The 22400-nt window shown below is 37.2% G+C and overlaps 1 protein-coding gene across 6 annotated transcripts in view; it reads right to left on the bottom strand.

Annotated features, from left to right (window-relative positions):
* Positions 1–22400, bottom strand: part of COL8A1 (collagen type VIII alpha 1 chain) — a 150505-nt gene that overhangs the window by 30832 nt on the left and 97273 nt on the right. For 3 of the 6 annotated variants that reach the window (XM_038003229.2, XM_038003233.2, XM_038003231.2), the window contains one exon: positions 664–775. The exons of 2 other annotated variants lie outside the window; for them this stretch is intronic. In XM_038003229.2, coding sequence (XP_037859157.2) covers positions 664–666 — 3 coding nt within the window. In that variant the 5' untranslated portion in view covers positions 667–775. Of the gene's footprint in view, positions 1–663; positions 776–8072; positions 8189–22400 lie in introns of all 6 variants that reach the window. One more of the 6 variants, XM_073009676.1, reaches the window with a different exon arrangement.

The following is a 22400-nucleotide window of genomic DNA, read 5'->3' as shown; positions in this document are numbered from 1 at the left end:
TCCTTTCTGGTATGATTCATTTGGGTTAACAAAACCCTCTTCTGAAATACAAGTACTCTCTGATAGAGTTATCCTACGAAGTCATTCACACACATGAATAACTTAGAATTCACATGCGAGTGAATAACTTTGATAAGATTAACCTTTACCTATTCTCTAATGGAGATCATTGTCCCAATAAGAAGGTACCAATTGGAATGAAGGGCTGGCCAGATGGAGAGTTTTTGAGAGTATAGTCTCTCAGGGAGGAAGACCTCTGGTAGAGTTAGAGACTGGGGACAATAAGAAAGGTGAGGGTGGTGTCCAAGGACTACACCAACCTGGCTCTGCACTAACATTTTCTATCAGGTACTCAGAAAGCTGTTTACTGAGAATTCTGCCTGGTAAGATGGCAAGTGTATGAGAGCCAGCATAGCAGGAAAGTTATGTGTATGAGATCTAAAGCAGATCCTTAAGCTTCAGGTCTGCCCCTCATGGTCTATGTGACCTTGGTCAAGTCACTTACTCCATGTTCTTCACCTATAAAATGGTGACATCTAGTAATACATACTACACTTGGGTGCTGTTAAGGGTAAATGAAATTTCTCCATATACAGTGCTCTGAAAAGTATCTGGTAGCTAGTGATTCATAAATGTCAGCTCTTAGTGTGCAATAGCCCATACCATCTGACGGTCCTATTTGGTCATCAGCAGATTACAGACTGTGAGTCCCATGTGATCCTTCTAGTACATGTACAATCAGACCAGATGATTTGGAGCTTGATTGTAGGAACAACTGTGCAAAAAAGAAAATGTCTTTCAGTATTCCTTAACTTGCAAGAGTTTGAGTTAATGGGAGCCCCTTATCCAGGAATGTAGGCCCCTCCTGACTAAAAGGAATGTTTATTTTGCCCTGACAACTCTGCTAATAATTTGCCTTAATGTCACCAATTTTGATTTTATTTTGGATTTGAAATGGGATTAGTTATGTATCGATCTCAATCAAATGTTACTTTTATGCAGATAAGCTTCCATTGTGTTTTACTGTTTGTGACAATCTCCTTATATCACATTCAACAGGAGAATGGGGCAATATTCTTGTTCCAGGCCCAATAAATTGATATAATTCTTCTAGTATTAGTTTCTCATGCCAACTCATTCTGAAAAATATGACTTTATTGTCATTAGTATTATCTTTACTTCTCACTTCTTTATTTTGGGGCATTTGCTTTGTCTTTTATAGTATCTTACACCTCTATACCTTGCTGCATGTTAAGACTCAGAGGTTCAGTGGCAGGATGCCTTATAGGTTGATCCACTTTTCGGTAATCAACTGAAAGGGTGATGGGCTACAATATAGTTGGGTTGCAGCAAAACATTCATTCTAATGAAATGTGACTTTATGAAAGAAATGCTCCTAATCCTCTCAAGGACTGAGCCAGGTCATCACGGGTAAATGAAAGGTATTTGAGGTTTCTTTCTTTTTCCAAAAAAACATGTTGGGTCCACCAGCTGGTTACCCAGCATATTAATAAATATCTTGTCAGCTTAGAGTTATTGCTGTTCCTGAAGAAAAGATAAATGTATGTATTTTTAAATCTGGACATATGAGGTTTTAAAAATATTATTGTTGAGTTCTCCTGGCTACATTTCCTTAGCTCTTTTCCAAGCCTTGGGCTGGAGAAACTTAAAAATGTCTCTGTGCCAAAGTTAAATATTAAATGAAAACCTTGTGTCTGAGGAGCTCTAAGATTAATAAATGGTGGCAAAATAGGTGAGATCCCAAATCATCAGAGAAAACAAGCTCTAAAATGAATGAAGTTGTATTGTAAAAAGTGTCACCTTCTGAGCTGCAGAATCAAACCCACAGGGAAAAGATGAACCACAGAGTATTTCAGGCTTGGAGGAGGCACCATCTCTTTGAAGGTGTTACGGTACTACACTTATTATCGTTAAGGTAGAATGCAAAAACATATCTGAAGGAACCGAAAAGAGTTAATGCTTTACACAAATTTGTGATGCAATATCATAAGAGAGTCCCCCTCCCCTGGAGGACATATTTTTTTTTTTTTTTGAGACGGAGTTTTGCTCTTGTTGCCCAGGCTGGAGTGCAATGGCACAATCTTGGCTCACTGTAACCTCTGCCTCACGAGTTCAAGCAATTCTGCCTCAGACTCCCAAGTAGCTGAGATTACAGGCACCTGCCACCACACTTGGCTAATTTTGCATTTTTAGTAGAGATGGGGTTTCTCCATGTTGGTCAGGCTGGTCTCGAATTCCTGACCTCAGGTGATGCACTGGCCTCGGCCTCTCAAAGTGCTGGGATTACAAGCGTGAGCCACTGCACCGGCCAGGACATCAACTTTAACTGTCAGTAGTACTGGCTTCTGAGAGTCAAGTCCAATTATTATGGTGAATAGTAATTTTAATAGTGTCATATTTTCCCTTGAGGTCTATTATATTCTTTCTCAAAGAAAACACTAGGGGAAAATGAAGTATTGTTAAAGGATTATATTAATGAGGCAGGAATATAAAAGTTTACTTTTCCTTTCCCAGATAATTGTAGTGATAATTTGCTTCCCAACCTTAAGCTTGGATTGAGTGAGCTGTTAAGTCTCAGTTCTTCTTTCCCAAGTATGCCTCAGTGATTGGGGAACATGTGCTGTAAGGTGGCCTGCAAGGTAGAAAGAGCCTATGGGCTGCAGAATCCTAGCCACCTGGATTTGGATTCTGGTTTTGCCACTGATCAACTGTGTAATCTTAGGGAATACACAGCCATATCTTAGCATGAAAAATAGGAATAATAATCCCTATGGGGATCATATTTGATAACAAATGCTGAAGCCTGACAATTAGCAGAAACTCAACAAAGGGTAGCTTGACTAATATACAGTATATAGCCTTTGTATTCTTGCCATTACTGTGGTTCCAGGATCCAATAGGATATTCATATTCTTTTTACCAGCCAGCTCTTTTTAGGCACATCTATGAACAAAATTGTCTTTAAAAGAAGTAATATCTCTTGGGTTTGTTGAGCTAACATTTGATATATAAATACTACATATTAGCCTAAGAGAGAAAATACCTGTGGTCACAACCACTTTGTGTTGCATTGAATGGTGTTTAGAACACTTTTCTGAAATTGGAATGTAATTTTAATAATTTTGATTAGGCATCAGAAGAGAAATCTGTTGTGTTAGAGAAGAGAATGGTATTAAAAACATCTAGCAACCATGAAATGTTAACATTCTTAGGTTGGGTGCCAAGAACATAGATTTGACCAAAAGGAGTTAAAGGACCAATGGAGGATTACTCTGGTTACAGGGATCCGTGACTTATGCGAATGATATTGAGAAAATACCACATCCTAATGACGCAAACTAAAACTAGATGTAGTGTAAGTTGTTCCAAGCTTTACCCTGAAGAAGGCCTGGGGACGAATTTGGGAGGGGTTTGTACAGCAAATGTTAATATCACAAAAGAAGGAATTTGGCCTCCAAAAAGGATTAGACTGGTGCATGTGCTTTGAAACATCTTGGATACAGCAGTCTTGCTGTAATTCCCTTTGGCTTCATTGTAGAGAGTGTAAACAAAAAACGACATGATTGTGGATTTTCATTGTATTCCCTGTTCTACTAGATACCCTTAGCTGAATGGATGGGATGTTGGCTGGGGATTATGAAGTTCATTCTCTTGCTGTTGTTTGGTGTGAGTTTGAGCAGTTGGACCAGACTGGAGCTAAGATTGAAGTCTGTGCTTCCTATTATTCTGAGAAGGGTGAAGCTTCCTCTAAGACAGAGCAGAATACTGAATCAGCTGTTAATTTTGATAGCCAAGACCATGTCTCTGTGAGCCATTTCATAATGTAACTTGTTGCATTGCCTACACTTGGTGGCCAATGCAGCATGTATTATATTCTGTTATTCCTTGTATCCTCTTTGTTATGTTTTTTCTGTTAACTATTATTATTAATAACTGTTCTCTTAATAACCATAAGGAGAAAGTATGGTTAACTACTTCATTAATTCCCTTAAAAAATGCAACTATTTTATGTGTTGAATGGTACCATATTTATACTTGATATATGGGATGGTTTGACATGATAGCTAACATTTATGGAGAACTTACTATTGGCCAGACACTGTTAAAAGCGCTTTACATTGCTTAATTGATTTAAGCACCTATATTATGTAACACAATTCTTAGAAAAATCTGCCTGACTGCAGAGGTTGCAGTGAGCCAAGATCTCACCACTGCACTCCAGCCTGGGCGACAGAGGGAGACTCCGTCTCAAGAAAAAAGAAAAATCTGCCTGACTGAAAGCTACTACTATAATTATTCTTACTTATCTATGTGGAATTTGAGGCACAGAGGTTTTAAATAGCATGTCAAAAGTCCTACAGTCGGTAAGTAACAGGACTGGAATTTGAGCGGAAGGAATCTACCCCCAGGTTCTAAGCACTTAACTACTAACAACATATTACCTGTTTGAATGGAAACTTTGAATATTGAATAGATCATGATGTACACGCACACATATGTATGTACAGGGGCACATACATACTTTTTCATATTCATGCAACTCACAATTGAATTTGCAATTTTATACAAATGTTGTTCTGCTCTTTATATTCATTGAGCTGCCAGATTAAAATTCAGACTTATTGAAGAACAAGAAGAACTTTATTTATTAAAAAATCTCTGGATACCTCTTACATGCAGAGAACTCTAGTATAAATTGGAAACAAAAATAAGCACAATCTCTAATGTTTTGTGAACCTTAAGACAAGAAGATAAGAAAATTCTCATGCACAAAGCTTCTATTTAAAAAGTTCAGTTAGGTGTTGACAGAATTTGGGGGTGATATGGTTTTCCAGGCTTCTGGTGGGTGATGGTCCCTGGGCCTGAGAAGGTGGAGGCTGTTCTTACCACAGAGAAAGCAAGAAATCCTGGGTCAGACAAAGTGACAGTTCTTCTAGGACAAGCCTCCAATTACTGGAGTCAAATGCATGGTTACTTGGGGAAGCCTGGCAGAGTAGATAGTGACCAATTGACTGAGCTGGCTGGTCCTTAGGTGGTAGATCACCCCATATGAAAGCAAGATATCCCAGGTCAGCCAAAGAGACAGTTTTCCTAGGTGAGGCCTCTAACTACTGGGGTCAAATGCATGGTTACTTGGGGAATCACTGCAGAGTAGATGGTGACCAATTGGCCGAGCTGGCTAGTCTTTGGGTGGTAGACCACCTCAAGAAGTAAAACATGATCCTGGGTGGATTGATTCTAGAGCCACACTGCCTGGGTTAAAATCCCAGCCCTGAACCCTATTACCTACGTGACTTCAGGTAAAGTTTGTTTTTTTTCCAAAAATGTTTTTGTGCCTCATTTTCCTTTTCTAGAAAATGAGGATAATAATAGTACCTACCTCACAGGACTTTAATGCAGATTAAATAAGTATATGCATGTAAAGTGTTTAGAATGATGTCTGGCATGAAGTAAGTGCGATGTAGGTATTAACCATTATTATTATTGCTCTCATTACTGGTAGAGGCAGGAGTGGATTCAGAGGTTTAGACAGGCAGGAGGTGCACAGCCTATCTTACTTAGAACAAATGTAAACCCAAGGAACCCATCTCTCCCTCTCATTTCCCAGAGTACATTTCTTTGACTTCTGCTTATTTTGTCTTCTAAAGAAATTTATGACAATGAAATATGTGCTTGTATTCTCTTCTCTTAAAGTTATTTCTATGTTAAATAATAATTCATTGTTACGATGTCTCCTTTGGAATATGTAACAGGTTCTGCTTCTTCGTTGGCTTTGGACCATTGGAAACTGGGGTAGGAAATCAGATGATTGCAGTTGCAATTCAAAGAGCAAGTTGCATAATCCTCAGTGATACCAAGGTGCAGATAATTTGCCTTGTATGAAGCTAGGGATCTTGAATTTCTAGTTACAAATCTCTTTTGAAATACCTTTCTCTGCCACCTAGAAGGTATGAATGAAAAGTGTGCAGTTAAAGAGGTTGATTCCCACTTATCCATGACAACAAAGGGGACATTAACTCCAAGTACTACCCAGGTTGGGCCAAGAGGGGCCTTTGGTCTGACTGTCCTCCAGCCATGTCTCCCTCAGCTGCCATGGGGTGAGAAGCCAAAGGATTGTGTTATGCAGAGCCCACGCTCCTAGACCGTGCCCTGGATGCCCAGGATCCTGGATTCTCTGTGCAGATGATCTCAAGCCCTTTCCAGTGTCTGCACAGGCTTTTGTTCAGGGTCCTGCCTCTTGACATACACTGTATCACTGGGATGCAAGCCTAGGACCAACATGGGGCTAGGGAACAGCTGTTTGCTGGAGGTTGTGGATAGAGTTTTGCTGTGTGAATAGAGTTTTGCTGTGAAATCTGTTGTGGTCCATAGCAAACTTGAGGGTGGGAACAAAAGAACCCAGCAGCAGGCTGGTCTCCCTACATCTTCGCATTCAGAACTCCAAAGAGTCTGAAAATTTGAACTTTACCTCCCAGCTTGATATGAAGGTATATTGCCAAGGCAGAAGGATAGAACATTTTTTAGCAGTTTGTTAACTCAACTGATAACTTTTAAGTATTTGAGTATGGTATCTGGACCTTTATTTGTACTTTCGCCCAAAGCATGACAAATGTCAGGAGTGGGCCGGATTAACATAGATACACATTAAAAATCCCACGCTAAAATGTGTGATTTTCTTTGCTGGTATCAAAGTGCTCAAGAAACAGAGCAGTCAGTTCCAATGCAAGAGCAGAGGAGAGCCAACGAAATACCAGCGATGACTATCTATTACCATTTTTATTATTTCCTTATCTCAAAAATGAGATTTCTGAGAAGGGAAAATATGATCGTATTAATAAAAACCAATAACGGGACAGTTTCACTAGAAGAAAAAGCAGAAGAAAGCAGAGAGAAAAATCCCTAGAGGTCAGTTGTACCAAACATGGTATGTATCGCCTCTCTGTCAGCCAAAGCTGTGGTGTCTAAAATTTATTGCTGGAATAGCTGGAATTCTTAATAAAAATTCCACGAAACCTGGGGGCTTCTGAGCAGCATATGTGAAATTAAGAGAAAATAAGTATTTCATCTTCTGTGAAAGTCACAAGTACAAAGAACAAGGTGTTAACAAGATAACAACTAGGTATGAGAGGGTGTCTGTTTTCTTCTTTTCAAGTTCCACATGTTTTCTCTATATATCTAAAGCCAGAGAGTATTGGAGAGAGGGGACTCCATTTTTGTCCCCTTATCGTTCCTGGGGAAATTTGTGCATAGGCTGCTCCTGCTTGGCGAGGTAGCAAACCTGACATGCACACAACTGCCTGACTACTCCTGACCTAGTAGTTACAGCTTCAACACAGGCTGCCAATTTATTCCTGTACCATGTGCAAGGAGGTGCAAACTAGCAATAGCCAGTAGAGAAGAAACTTAGTCTTAGAAATCTGATTCTTTCCATTTCCATTTCAACTCCGAGAATCAGCTGGGGACTCCTTTGAGGAGTCAATCTCAGTCTCTTCATTTACAATCATTGTGTCCTCTGCCAAGTTACAGAATCACCATAAACCTCAGTTTCTTTAGGTGTACCATGAAAATAATAACTAACCTCTGAGGTTTGCAAAAATTGCCAACACAGTGCCAGGTCCACAATAGATGCTAAGTGTTTTGGAGCTCCTTCAGAATCAGTGTAGTACTTTAAGAGAAATTTGGTATATATTTATATCAGACATATAGTGTTTCCTTTTTTATTTCAGTAAGAAAAATTCTACCCTTCCCTAAGTTTATTCAATCATTGTTTCTATATACGTGTCATGTGGGTATAGTTCTGGAGAGTAAGTCTATTGGGAGAGCAAATGTGAAATAGAAGATGTTCTTTGACTATTTTCTGCCTCTCTTCCAAGGAACTCCTGAGTTAAAAATTCATCTGGCTTCCATTTTCTGCAGAATTTTGCTTATTTGAAATGTTCAAGAAATCAATTGATCTGACTTCAAACAGACGAGGCTTTGCTGGCTGTGTAAAAGCCCTGTTTGTGTCACTCCCAAGTCTGGACTTTACAAGCAGCCAATTCCCTTCATACCTTAGTAGAGGACTTCTTTTTGGCTGCCTGCCCTCTGTGCTGAGCCAAATGTTAGGCTGGGAATGGAGGCAATAAATCTCTGTGAGTCTTCATAGTTAGAATTTCTCCTGTTGCCTCTGATAAGGAAATGACAAAGTCTGTCAGGTCTACACATGAATGTCAGAGAAATTTATAATCCAAATCATGCTTAGCTCAGAAAATGGTAAGCAAAATGTGCTAAACCTGGCTTTGAGTTAACTCAAATGGTTTTGAGGGTTTGGGTTGTGAATGTAGAATTTATGTTCATTCTTGACTAGATTGCCCTTGGACATTTTTAGAATAAAAAATTCCTATCTTTTAAAATATTCTGACTAAATATTTAATATTTTTCTATGGGAGAGGGGGCAGCAAAATTCTTTCTAGCTGAAGTTCTTTGCAAAGAAAGGATCTTTTCTTTGCCTGGTAGAGCCACCTCACTGTTTGTACCCCTCCCTCTGCCTCTTTTTCTCCATTTATTTTGGTACTTTCAAGTTTTATGCTAAATCTCAATGACTGACTGAAATGAACGCAATTGGAGACCAGGAATTCCTCAAAGATGGAAAGATTTTTCCATGATCTATTCACATGCTCTGAGATGACTAATGAAGCCAACCCAGGTCTGGCCAACTCCCTACATGAGCACAGTGAAAAGACTTTCTCAAAATAAAACAAGGAAAACTTTTTTTTGAGTCTGTATTTGATTTTGAGTGTTTTCTCTCCAGCAACATCACTGACAACATTCACTGTCGAACATTTTAGTAGAAGTGGTAAAAATTGCTTCATACAGTAGCAATTCCTAGGTCTTACTTTCATTTGCCTGAGACTCAACAACATATATAAAGAAGAGGAAGAGAGTGATGTGATTGTCTATGGTAGAAATACTACAGGGGTTTGGTTAGCCAAGTGGCCCCTTTTAAAGGAACCATGATCATACTGTAGGAGAAACCCATTTAAAATGTTCTCTCCCAAGCTTACAGCCAGTCAGCTCCTGATGATGATTTTGTTGGCACAAAGCAATACAATCAACTAGTTTGGCACAGTCACCATTTGAAGTGAATTGTTCTATGTATTCTTTTTACGGTTGAAACAACTGGTTTGGGTTTTATTGATTTAACTAGCTCTTTTGGTGTCATGTAGATACAGCTTTTCAAACTAGTAAAGCAGAGTCATTGTGTGGCTAAAAAAAAAACCATTGGTTAATCTGAAAATCATGTACATTTGATCTTGGAATGTGTTTTTTACTTATGTTTGAACACGGATGTGTCTGACATCCTGAGAGTTTATTTCAAGCAAAATATTGAATCACAGAATGAAAAATCTACCCAGCTATTTTAGCCCTTATGTAGTTTTCCCTTTTTCTCATGTTTATGCTATGACTTGGGACAGGGTAGATTAGGAAATCGTTTTGAGGATATTTCTAGGATAGAAGTCTTGCTGTCACTTTTACCCTTATCATACATTTTAGAAGCTCTGAGAGAACTGATAAATTACATAGCAAATACAACTCCCTTGCTTTTCATTTGTTATGTGTTTGCTAAATGCATTAATTTAACAAATATTTTCTTCCTGTCCATGGTGATTCAGGCACTGTACTTCTAGACAGTGACAAATAAGACTGGTGAGATTCCTGCTCTCGTGGAGCTTGTATTTTAGTGAAGGGAGCAAGACAATAAACCAAACAACATAATTTCAGATAGAGGTAACTGCTTAAAAAAGAAACAAAAGGAACAGGATCTTGTGATGGGTTGGGAGTAGCATCGATGCAACTTTAGATGGGCTGTCAAAAAGGGTTTTGCTGAGGAGGTGGCAGCTGAAAGAAGCCAGCCATATGACTCTCTGGACAGTGTGCAGACAGAGTGTTCAGCAAGTGTCAAGGCCAATGATAGTCCCTTATTTTGAGGACTACATGAGCTAGTATGTGTAGGGTGCTTAGAACAGTGCCTGGCATCTATAAGTGCTAATTGTTTTGAATTCACTAAATATTCATTGAGTATCTATCAGGTTCCCCTCTCAGTGGTAGGCGCAGGGAATTAAGGTTTACAAAGAGAGAGACCTGACTTCGAGGAGCTCAAGCCAGACTTCAGTGAAATATTTCTCAATGTGTGGTTTACAGATCACTTGTATCTTCCTCACTGGCCTTCCTGGTTCCCAGTCTCCTCTACATGGAACCTGAATAGAAAGGCTTGGGGAGAGGACCAGAAATCTACATTTTCTACAAGTATGCTTTGGTTAATTTTTATGTCTCATAAAGATTGAGAACCACAGTCCTAATGAATAGGTTGTGATTAAACTGTGGTTCTTTTCAATACAGTATCTGTTACAGTATCCAGTATAACCAATTACCCACACTGCAAAGAACACCTCATAATACTCAAGAGGAGCTCTGCCCAGTTTATACAGCCATAAATATAATGGAATTATGTTTCACAATTAACATCCTGAAATCCTTAGGGCTAACTTTGTCATTGATCTTGAGCTGCTGGGGAAGTTGGATTAAGCTGCTTTTGGCTATGGTTTGGAAGGTTTCACTCTCAAGTGTCATTTAAAACCTGCCAAAGGAAAAAAACGTTTTTACCTTTTAGAAAGAATGTGCTAACTAATATTTGCCAAAAGCTCTTGAATCCTGGAAGACATTCTACTTGTAAGTAGATTAGCCTAATTGAAATTCCTCCTTTGGGCACCTCCTCATACCTATTTTTCAAGTGTGATGTCACCAAAAGGCGAGATGAGAAACATTTATTTTATCTCTCTGTGACGTTCTACTATTAGCTTGATGCAAAAGTAAGTTTTTGCCATTGAAAGTAGTGGCAAAAACTATGATTACTTTGGTACCAACCTAATAGAATGTATTCTATTCTATTTATTTTCTCACTTTAGAATAACTTATACAAACTTTAAAATGTTTTAGATTCAGAGATCTCAAGGAACACTTGATACAGGATAGATTCATGCTGATCAGGCTGAGTGACAGTAGCCTCTAAAGTCCAGTCTAGATTCTATGCTGTAAAAGCGTGAGGCTTCTGTTTTCTCATTAAATACTTTCTGAAAAGGGCCTTAGTTTGGGAACAGCTGTATCCCATTCAATTCCTTCTTCATTTCTCATTTTTATCTCTTTACTAGTTTTCATCCATAGGTACTCAATAGCTATGACAGATAAAATGATGGTGATGGAAAAAAGGCCAGCCCTGAGCATGAGGTCAAAACTGATAAAGGTAAATGAACTGATACAAGTTTAAGTCAGGCTAGAATCTTAGACGTGGATCTTAGAAAATTAGACAGAATTGACAAGGCAGTCAAAAGAAGTCATCTTTTGGGGCTACCAGCCTGTCAATTATTTTGGTTTTTTTGTTTGTTTGTTTAACTTTTCAGGTTGGCAGTGCTCCCCAACAAGGGTTTGAAGAATGGGTGAGAAATGTAGACCCCATAAAATCTGTAGGAATCTAAGATAAAAATCTGTTAATGCTTAGTCAATGTAATGAATGATCAACAAGAACTTAACTGTGACACCAGAGAAAGAGTGTATTAGACAAGAGTTGCACCCCCAGGAAGAAAATCTTCTCCCAACATTTTTATTAGGTTTCACCTGGCAACGTGAATTTTGATGTAAAAACAAGTAGAAAGAAAAGATTCCTTTCTACTTTATTTTTCCCCTTTAAATTCAGCAATTTATTCAAGCTTTTCTTTATTCATTTCTTTATTCAACAAAGATTTGCTGAATGCCAACCATTTGCCAGGTGCTGTCCTAATTGCTGGGGATACCGCAAGAAGACAGAAAAGTGCCTGTCTTTCTAGAGTTTATATGCCTTTAGAATTTCATTTCTTCTTCATCTACAAAAATGATCATAGCCAATTCAGATCCATCAGAGAAGCTAAAATATTTAAAAGGAGCATTCTCTGTAAAAAGTAGGGACTGACAAAGAAACCACGTTTCCTTGGAATTTGGTGATCCTTCAGTTTTCTCTGCATATGAATCAGTTTCTGTGCCTGTCTTTACATTACTGTTTACACAGTTTTGGCTCTATGCTGGATTTACTGGTGATTTTGGCTAAGACGTTTGTATCCCCAAAATGATTGTTTTCTTGATCATGCATAGGTGATGTGATGGTACTGTCCCCAAATCTTTTGAGTCCAAGTTCAGCACAGCATAGCTGCCTGGAAATTGAAGACGCTGGTTCCCATAAAAGAACCACTGGCTCAGAGACCAAGAACATTTCTTTCCATTTCTACTGTAACATTTATTTCTCAAGAGTATATAGATATTTATTTATATTCACATTTGTCATCTCTTCTCCAACTAGAGAGAATGTATGCTTTAAGGGTAGAATGGCATTTTTGGCCTCATTCACTGCTAAACTCCCCAATCTAAAACAGTGCCAGCCACAGGGTAGATTCTCAACACATGTTGGTTAAGTGAATTAATAGAGTTTTTACTATCCTTGAAGTCTAATTAGTCATTTACTTCTACTGTATTTGTATAAAGAACTTTTAAAACACTCAACTATCAGAGGGAATCATCTTATATCAGGATGCGATTATTACACTGTAATTGTGGGGCCAAGCACAGGCCTAGTAACTAGGATATATGAACCCTCACTTATTTTTTCAAGTTGTTTAAAGTTTCTTTGCTTCAGTTTCCTTTGTTTTTCTTTATATTTCTGTGTGTCAATATCTTTATTTCTCAAATGGTGTTGATAATAAACTTATCTAGCCTAATTTTAGGGTTGCTTTGGTGACTAAATATGTGCAAATACTTGAAATGACATCAAGAAATCTACTAAAGTGAGGTACCGATAGTTTACCCTACTATATTTTAATTGTTACCCATTATTTCTCTGACTCTGTCTATGTTTATTTTCCTTCATTACCATGAATTTGATGCCCACAAGTCTTAGCATGTTATACATATACAGGTGCAAAGAAACCTAGTACTCTAGTACTTTGGTTTGATAACTCTGGTTTGGTCTATTGAGACAAGAAATTATTTGGTAACTGAGATGTTTTAGATAAGAAAGGATTATCAGGGACCTGGTTTTTAAATACAAGAAAGTCTCTGATAAGAGAAGGTTGGAGTGAGGGCAGGGGGAGGGGGGCGTTGGACCTCAATCCACTGGCAAATATGTGATCTTTCTGTAGGAGTTCTTTGGTGAGGACCCTTGGGAGGCAGAGAACAGGCAGGGATGCAGAGCGCAGGTGCACAGGCCAAGTACAGTACTCAGAAAAATAAAGGAAATGTGTATCTTTCTGATTGAGCTCTGTAATTCTCCCACAAACACCATGAGTGTTATTGTTTACTGGTAGCACTTATGGACAATAGACCAGGAGATCAAATCTTCTCTCCTGGCTTCTTTCACACATGAGAGACAATTTGGAAAAAACAGTATAGTTATTATCCATGATCTCCCTCTTTGCTCTTGTGATCGCATTCAGTGGATAACTTGAGCAGCTACTCTAAAATTTAATCTGACTTTACAGAACCCACAAACCACATCTTTGGGAATTACAGAACTATGTAAACTACGGTTTTATTTTTTTCTATTTCATAGATGAAAAAGTGGATCTAAGTGACTTGTCTAAGATTGTATAGCAGGTAGAAAAATGATTCCAAATCTTAATCCAAGTTGGTGCTCATTTTGTTGCATTTGGCTTCCTGTAGGTAGAAACCTTTCTTTAATTATTGCACATGAACTGATTTTATTTGGAAGGATCAGAAAAAATTTATTTATTCAGTGTATACTTAATCAAATTTTGCAGACCCATATCTGTAACTGACAACTGTTTACGAGTACTAATTGTTTCAGCAACTATGTTTTAAATTGATGTAAGAGAGACTGGTTAGTGTAGTGTCTTCCCAATAGCTGTCTAGGTTCAATCCAAGCTCTACCATTTTACCAACTGGGCAACCTCAGGCAAGTCTTTTCAGTGCTTTGTACATTTGTAGTTTTATTTCTTTCTCCAAAATGGGAAAATTTGTATTAGCTCATTGGTTTGCTGTGAATAATTGAACATATATAAAGCATAGAACCATGCCTCACACATAGTAAATACTATATATGTGTTTATTTTCATAGTACTGAGATACAAATGTAGATAAGACCAGAGCACATTAGAGTTTATCCTTAAGGGTTCTCATTTTGAACATAGTTTTGTGTAAAAAAAAAAAAAGAAAGAAAGAAAAAAGAAAAAAGCAGTTTCTAAATGAAAAAGCAGCATTTCATTCTGTAGTCTCTTGATGCAGTAATTCAAAGTCATCACTAGATGGCAATTGCGATCCATGCGACTTCAGCTGCAGCAGGTACTAACTGATGGGTCCAACCCTGGTGTCAGTGTTTTCTATACCCTACAGCATTGAGAAGTCAGGCAGTTTCTTTCCCACAAAGTGAGCCTTTAACAAAACTCCAGTCAGCAAAACTTTCATTCTGTGGTCACCCTTGGGGCTCACCCATAGGCACCTAGTCCTTCTGATGACAGCCTCACAGAAGGGTGGGTTTACCTGCCTGCATCTTATTATACATTTTCATATCAGGAGTTCCTTTCACCAGATAACAACAGGACAGTATCAGGATCCTGGGTCAAGAAGATCCGTTAGTGGTTCTTAAAGTGTGGTCCCCCTGCCAGCAGCCTCACCATCATCTAGCAATTTGTTAAAAATGCAAGTGTTCGGGCCCCATCAGATCTGCTGACCAGTATTTTAATAAGCCTTCCAGATGATTCTGATGTCTGCTAAAGTTTGAGAACCACTGAGACAAACCAGTGCATAGCATCATATATAAAGGTTGGTGCTGGAAGGGTCCTCAGAGAACATTTTGCCCAGTCCTCCCATTTTGCTGAGAAGGAACACAGGTCCAGAGAAGTTAAATGACTTACTACAAGTCATAGCAGTAGGCATGTGGCAGAGCCAGGCTCCAGGGCTGGTGAGTGGCATGTCCCAGCTTTCCTTATATGCCCATCCCCCCTTCTCCCCCTCTAAACTGAGGCCACTAGGTGCACATTCTAGCCTGATACCTACTCATGAAATTAAAAAGTCATTTGTTCATGCAGGAGTTTGTTCATTTCAATAGACATTTCTATGGTGATACAAAATTGAGTATGATGAATTCACTACAGTCCAGAGTGTGTGCATATGTGTACATGCATGTGTATGTGTGTGTGGCATGTAGGGAGGCATGAGGGAGGATCAAGTAAAAGTCATCATCTCAATTGATAGGAGAGGGATATATGCAGAGTGCCATGGGAAATAGATGAGTGCAGCGAGGGATTAGGTAACACAGGTAAGAGGAAGAAACTTTGGAGCTGACCTTGGGTGATAAGTAGGAGTTCAGCAGCTGTAGAAGTCAGGATAGGGCATTTGGGGAGAGGGATCAGAATATACAAGCACATGGAGCCATGAAATAGTGTAGGGGGATCACAAGAGTTTTGTTTGAAGGGAAGGGTGTGGTGGAAGAGTGATCATGTTGTAAATAATAATAATATTACTACCACTAATACTAATAGCGGGGACTTATTAAATGTTAACTGTGAGCCAAGCCCTGTACTAAACATTTTATATCTATTATTGATTTAATTCTTAAACGATTTTGCAAGAGTGTACTCTTATTTCCACTTTACAGATGACAATGAACATGCCTACACTGTGCTAGCTTCCTTAAAACCAAGTGTTACTTTTTTCCATTTCTTAGACCAACATTGAACTTAGAAAAAGAGCTTTCATGTTTACTTCTTCCAGGATGTCCATAATTGCAAAGTAAGTATCTATTTGCAGGAGAGGAGGAGTATATTCTTAATATATATAATTTTATTATAAGCACATTTTCATAAATGCATTAAATCAGGAAAATTTTGGCAATAATTTGGATATTTTAACTCAAAGAATGAAAGTCCCATTATTCTTCAGCATATCAGCAACTTTAGAAGTAGCCAATTTTTCATGGTAACAGAAGAATTGTATCTTAAAAGTGGCTAAGAAAGTTCATTTCAATTGCTTGACTCACTAAAGAAAGGAAGCTGAGTAATGAATGAATAACCTGGTCTGAAATCATTGGTCTGTTTTATTTTTGGTTTTGACTATATAAGTGTTCATTGTGAATGTGCTTTCCACAGTCACTGTTAGTGTCTTTCCTTCATTGTGTAGGACTGCCCACAACGAAACTAAAAATTCGAGTTATAATTAAAGTTCTAGTAGGATTCAAAATCTTACCTAAATTTTCCCAGGTAAGATTCAAGATGTTTCTGGATTCTTTAAGATACTTTTTAGTGATTTTACTTTTTTCTGAGAAGATACATTTTCTTTTCTTTTTTTCAAAGTCTCGCTCTGTCGCCCAAGCTGGAGTGCAGTGGTGCGATCTCAGCTCACTGCAACCTCCACTTGCCAGGTTCAAGCGATTCTCCCTGCCTCAGCCTCCCAAGTAGCTGGGAATACAGGCACCCACCACCACGCCTGGCTAATTTTTGTATTTGTAGTAGAGGCAGGGTTTCGCCATGTTGGCCAGGCTGGTCTCGAACTCCTGACCTCAGGTGATCTGCCCGCCTTGGCCTCCTATAGTGCTGGGATTACAGGTGTGAGCCACCATGCTCAGCCCTGAGAAAATAAATTTTCTGTTCCTACTTTCTCATCTGTCAAATATCGGCATTGGAGGAGATAATCTAGAAGGCCCCTTCCAGCTCTAATGGTCTGTGGATTTATCATTTAATGATTAAATGGTACAAATAACCCATTTCTTTGTAGTAAAATTTTAGTATTCATGAAAGAAATTATAAGACCAAATCTCTCTCCATAAATTTTTAAATGGCATCTCTAAAATAGCTCTAGATTTCACTTTTTAGGATCACCGAGACTCTATCCAGCTCAAAGACGTGTTTATGTATTTCCACCTGACATTTTACACATTTTAGGAGCCAATAATAAGGCCATTTTAAAGTAGATGCCATTAGAAATGATTGATAGCCAGTTTATGTTTTAAGGTGAAAGAGGTACACTTTAATGATGCTCTGCTTTTCTGATTGCTACGATAACAACTTTCAGCTTTACCAGCCCACATTACAACTTTGATCTTTACACTCATGTTCATAGCTGAAGGTGAAATGCTTTCTCAAGAAAATCTAGAAAATTCAATCCAATTTTTAACCTTTCTTGTCTAGAGAAGTTGAATAGCCTACAGGTTGCTTTATCTTGAATCAAAGAAAGGGAAATAACACCTGCAAGGAAGAACCTATTACGTTTATTATTATTTTTAAAAAATTTTGTGATTGAGAGCAAAATTTGCATTTTACTTCCCCTGGACATTTTGTCTTTATCACCTGTTGATTTTGGAGTCAATTACAGTATTTTTTCTGTTTACCAATTATAAAAGCAGTATATGTTTATTTTGAAAAATTTGCAAAAGAGTATACATAAGGGCACAAAGCTGTCTAAAATTCTGCCACCCAGAGTTGGCTATTAATATTTTATTTTTATTTAATTCTAGATAAACATGAACATTAGGAAACTGGGGCCAGGTGTAGTGGCTCACACCTGTAATCCCAGCACTTTGGGAGGCTGAGGTGGGTGGATCCCTGGAGGTCAGGAGTTCGAGACTAGCCTGGCCAACATGGCGAAATCCTGTCTCTACTAAAAATACAAAAATTAGCCTGGTGTGGTAGTGTGAACCTGTAGTCCAAGCTACTCAGGAGGCTGAGGCAGGAGAATTGCTTGAACCCAGGAGGTGGAGGTTGCAGTGAGCCGAGATCATGCCACTGCACTCCAGCCTTGGCAACAGAGCAAGACTGTGTCTCAAAAAAAATAAATAAAGAGAAAAAATAAAGAAAAAAGAAAAAAAGAAAAAGAAATCGGCAACAAGTTATACATTCTATTTTGAAATATTCTTTAAAAAATTAATAGTTAACTCCTATGCATAATATTAAATCTCTATCCTCAAATATAACTTATTATTATTGTATAAAAGGTTATAAAACTCTTTAGTTTTCATTATTTTGTGATTTTTTAAGAGTCATTTTGACTTAGGTTCATTTTGTTTGTTTGCTTTCATCTCTCCTTGTTCTAGAAATGATTTAAGGTAATTTCAGCACCTCTTCTTCCAAGTGAGTATAATGGAGGAAAGCAAACCTCTGAAATTCGAACTACATAGTTTTTTAGTTTTTTAGTTTTTAATTTTTTTTTTTTTTACATAAGACCTTTGCTTATGAACAATAGGTAAATTTTAATAAACTGAGGAATAGCACTATAAAGATTTCTACTGGAACATAAAGAAGCCCTTTAGAACATGAGTAGTGACTCCCCTTTTATTTAGTCATAAGTATGCATTTTTCAAAAGCATGTTCATAAACCTACCAATCAGTGTTCTCTTTGATGGTAGAGCTCTGGTCTTATTGCTTAATATTCCCTCAGTGTCTAGAACTGTTCCTGGTCCATTGTATTTGCTAGGTAGATGCTCGTGGAGTTTAAATGAATCAAATCAAATCAATTCCAAATATTCTTATACTGTCATGATAGGTGGAGTTATGATTTTAAATTGCTTTGAAATAAGAAGCAGTAGTGGTTAAGACCTTTGGTTCTGCTCCCTCTTGCTGATTTTCAAAGCCCTGTAAAGATGAAGTGAGAGAACCTTGGTGTAACTCTTAGCATGGTACTTGAGCCCACATAACAACTGCCAAATGGATGCTTGATTTTAGTGATCTCTGCTATTTTTTACTATACATATTTTTTCTTCTAAATAAGAACTCATTTTTCCTGAGGACTTTCAGTTAGATTGTTCCATAACAGGTATAAGCTATTTATTTAGGGATTGTATGTAAAATATCTTAAAGACTTTGTAGGTAGAATAAAACATACTGTACAACAAACTTACATATAATTATTATTTTACATAGTATATATCAGCCTAACAGTTTAATGTCTCATTCATTCATAATGTTTAATGGGAACGTATTTGCAAATAAAGAGTGCTATAGAGCCATAAATGTAATTTATAGTTCTTGCCATAGCACTTTTACTTCTAAGTCTCTCAAGGATTCAACAGGTATAAAATGGACCCTTTTGATGAATGAGCAATTTGGGGCAGCAACTAGTGAAACTAGACTTTTTTCCTGCATGTGGAAGCTGTGCGAGAATGCCCAGATCATTGCTGCTAATCTACCTTGCCCTCTGTTTGACAGCATCTCAGAGAATTGTGTCAGCCACATCAAGCCAGGCACATAAACAAGTCCAGTACTGTGAAATTAGCATGTGGGCTCTGAACAATGGAATTCTCTGGTCAGTGCTGTCCCATAGGGACAATGTGAGTCAAATATCAACTTTATGTTTTCTATTATCCATATTAATGAGTAAAAAGAAACGGGTGGAATTAATGTTATTAAACCATATTTGGTAATATTTATTAATATATTTATTTATATTTATTACTATTATTTAACTCAAAATATTAAAAATATCATTTCAACATGCAATCAATATATAAAGTATTAATGAGACATTTTACATTCTGTTTTTCATTTCCAGTCTTAGAAATTTGGTGTATATTTCACACTCACAGCACATCTCAGTTGGGACTGGCCACATTTCACATGCTCAATATCAGAATGTGGTTAGTGGCTATCATATTGAACAGTGCAGCTATAGTCATTCCTGCTTTGCCACCATTGGAGGTGCCAGAGGGTGGCAATGTGGTGTAGAGGAAAGACAAAGACCAGCCCGGAATCTTAGACTATGACTGTTCCTGACTCAAAAAAACGATTTAGTTTCTTTCACTGGGTCTCAAATTCCTACTCTTTATAATGCGGGTTGTTAATAACTGCCATACTCTTTTCAGGAAGCTGTGGGGAAGATTAAATAAGATATTGTATGTGAAAGTGCTCTGTTAGATCATAAAACACCACACACATGTAAGGCATTATTAGCTCTTTTATTGTAGATTTACTCTCATGACTTGCCCAAGGCCACATTCCAAGTTGGTAGGAGAATGAAAGATAGAATCTGGGGCTCCTGACTTCCAGCCATCTGCTTCAGCTAAAGGCTGTTCATACCAAGCTAGTTTTAAAATTTCTTTTTATTTTTAAAAGTCTTTTTATTTTAAAAAGTTGAGGAAGGAAGACAGTGGCAGTAAGAAGTAAATTCCATATTGAACAGTAAGGGTCTTCTTGGCCACAGTCATAATGTTCTGCAGTAAAATTATACATACAGAATATTTATATACTTATATACTCAGAATTACAGCCATCAAAAACTGGAGTTTATTGCTGTCATATAATATAAAACCCCATGTTCTTCAAAGTTTCAAACAACTTTTAAAATGAACTGTGGTTTCCCCACTCTATTTGTTTCCAAAGTATAGTACAACCACAAGAAAGCGCTTCCGTAGTGGGCTTGATTAATAAAACAGATATGGATCAATTCAACAGGTTTTCCATGGATATTTTTGGTTACAGATGTAGCTCATTAATTCCCATGTGTGGGACACCACCTCTCTAGTGTAAATCCAAGAGACACATTAACATCTGAAGAGAAAATGGGAATAATTCAGTTCAACCCATATTATTTAGTACATACTATGTGCAAGGCACATTAGGTATCTTAATGAGCAAAAAGCTTGTTTTTATGATTATTGTCACTTAGAGGTATATGTTATTTAACTTGAGGAAAATATGGAATCTGTCTACCAAAATGTCTATGTTCTATGATTCAGGAATCTATATTTTTGGAGGGTAAAAGGGTCAGAAAGAAAACTCCAGATTATTAAAAAATAATTTAAAAAGTTACATTCTGTGCTTTTGGAGGGCATGCAAAAGATTAGTTATCATGATCTATTTCCATTTTCTTAATTGTATGCCTATAATGGTGTTCATATTTAAACTTTTTTGATCATTATCTACATTTGTTTCAAATACACTTCTCCATAGAACTTAATAAACTACATAAAACATTAAGAGTTTTATACTATGTCAAGTTAAACCAAGTCCATTTTCATTGAGAAAAAGATGTACATTCAAAAAATTCTTTATATTTTTTCAATCGAAATTCATTTAAAAAATACTTTCAGCTGGTTATTTTCACTCAAAAACTTATAATTTGTAAGCTTCAGGCCTGCCTGAATTGATGACCATGTTGAATAAATGTAATTTTTATTTTTACTTGCTGAATCATTGCTGTTGACCATTGAATGAAATAGTTTATTGAATAGCCTTTACGTTTTATTGCTTTTGCACACTAGTTTAAAAACAAAGAGCTTAATTTCTTAAAAGTTCAATAAAATGTATTTTTGATATTTCCACCCGAAATTTACAAGCAATTTCTCTCCTCTGCCCTTTAATAAACACCTTCTGTATTTTTATGATTTAGTTTAACATTATTATTATTATACTTTTTTACTGGGAGAGCTCATCAATGCCCTTGGCAGTAAGATTTTGTTACAAGAAAGCCAGAAGCCGAGCCTGTCATTGGTTGCAACAATTATAAAGTACCTCTGGGTTGAGTTCAGAGCTTTACTCTGACATTATGACTGTTACCCACATCATGCCTCTTTCCCCAGTTTTTCTAATATCTACAAGTCCTACAATCTGCTGCTTTGATGAGCATTTATTTTTTATTCACTGGGTTTGCATTATAAAGATTTCATTTGGAGAACATCTGGCTTTGATGGAATCCAGCCAAAATAATTAGTGGTACCTATATTAAAAATGTAATGCCTTAGTAAAATCATTAATGTATTTGCATTTCTCCAGGAACTCTAAATGGATTCATTCTAGACAGGATGCAGTCAATGAGGGATTAACGATAAGGCTAAATGCTGTACTTTTCCTTTTGTTCAGGCATCCACCCCGCCCCAACAAGAACACGAAAAATCTGGGGAATCTTACCAATTCATTCTTTTAATTATGAAATAAAATTAAATAGACTATAAAAACCATTGTACTATTATATATTAGGAAATATTGAGTCGTGTGTCCAAAAGTCACACTTAAGACCAGGCAATAGTAATAAGCATAGGATGGCTGTGGATACTATGAGATAATGTCTACTTGTCAGAAATGGATGGTATGTTGTGTTTTTTTTTTTTCCGTCAAAGTTTGAAAGTTAATGAGGTACTTTATGTTTTTATTGCTTCTACTGAGAGATCAATTAAGGAATAAAAGGGATTCTGGTGTGCTGTTATTATTATTTTTCACTGTGAGTATATTCAATACCACATACAAAGAAAGCCATTTCTGTCATATCATGCTCTGTTTCATTCATCCTAGATTGTTTTTAGGAAAATTTAGTACATATCACTTCAGTCATCTGAAAAGAATCATTTCTTCATTACAGCTCATAACTTAAAACTA

Source organism: Chlorocebus sabaeus, chromosome 22 (genome assembly GCF_047675955.1).
Source record: "Chlorocebus sabaeus isolate Y175 chromosome 22, mChlSab1.0.hap1, whole genome shotgun sequence".
Classification (NCBI taxonomy): Eukaryota; Metazoa; Chordata; class Mammalia; order Primates; family Cercopithecidae; genus Chlorocebus; species Chlorocebus sabaeus.
The sequence above is the reverse complement of the archived record's forward strand: the minus strand, read 5'-3'. Positions and strand labels throughout refer to the sequence as shown.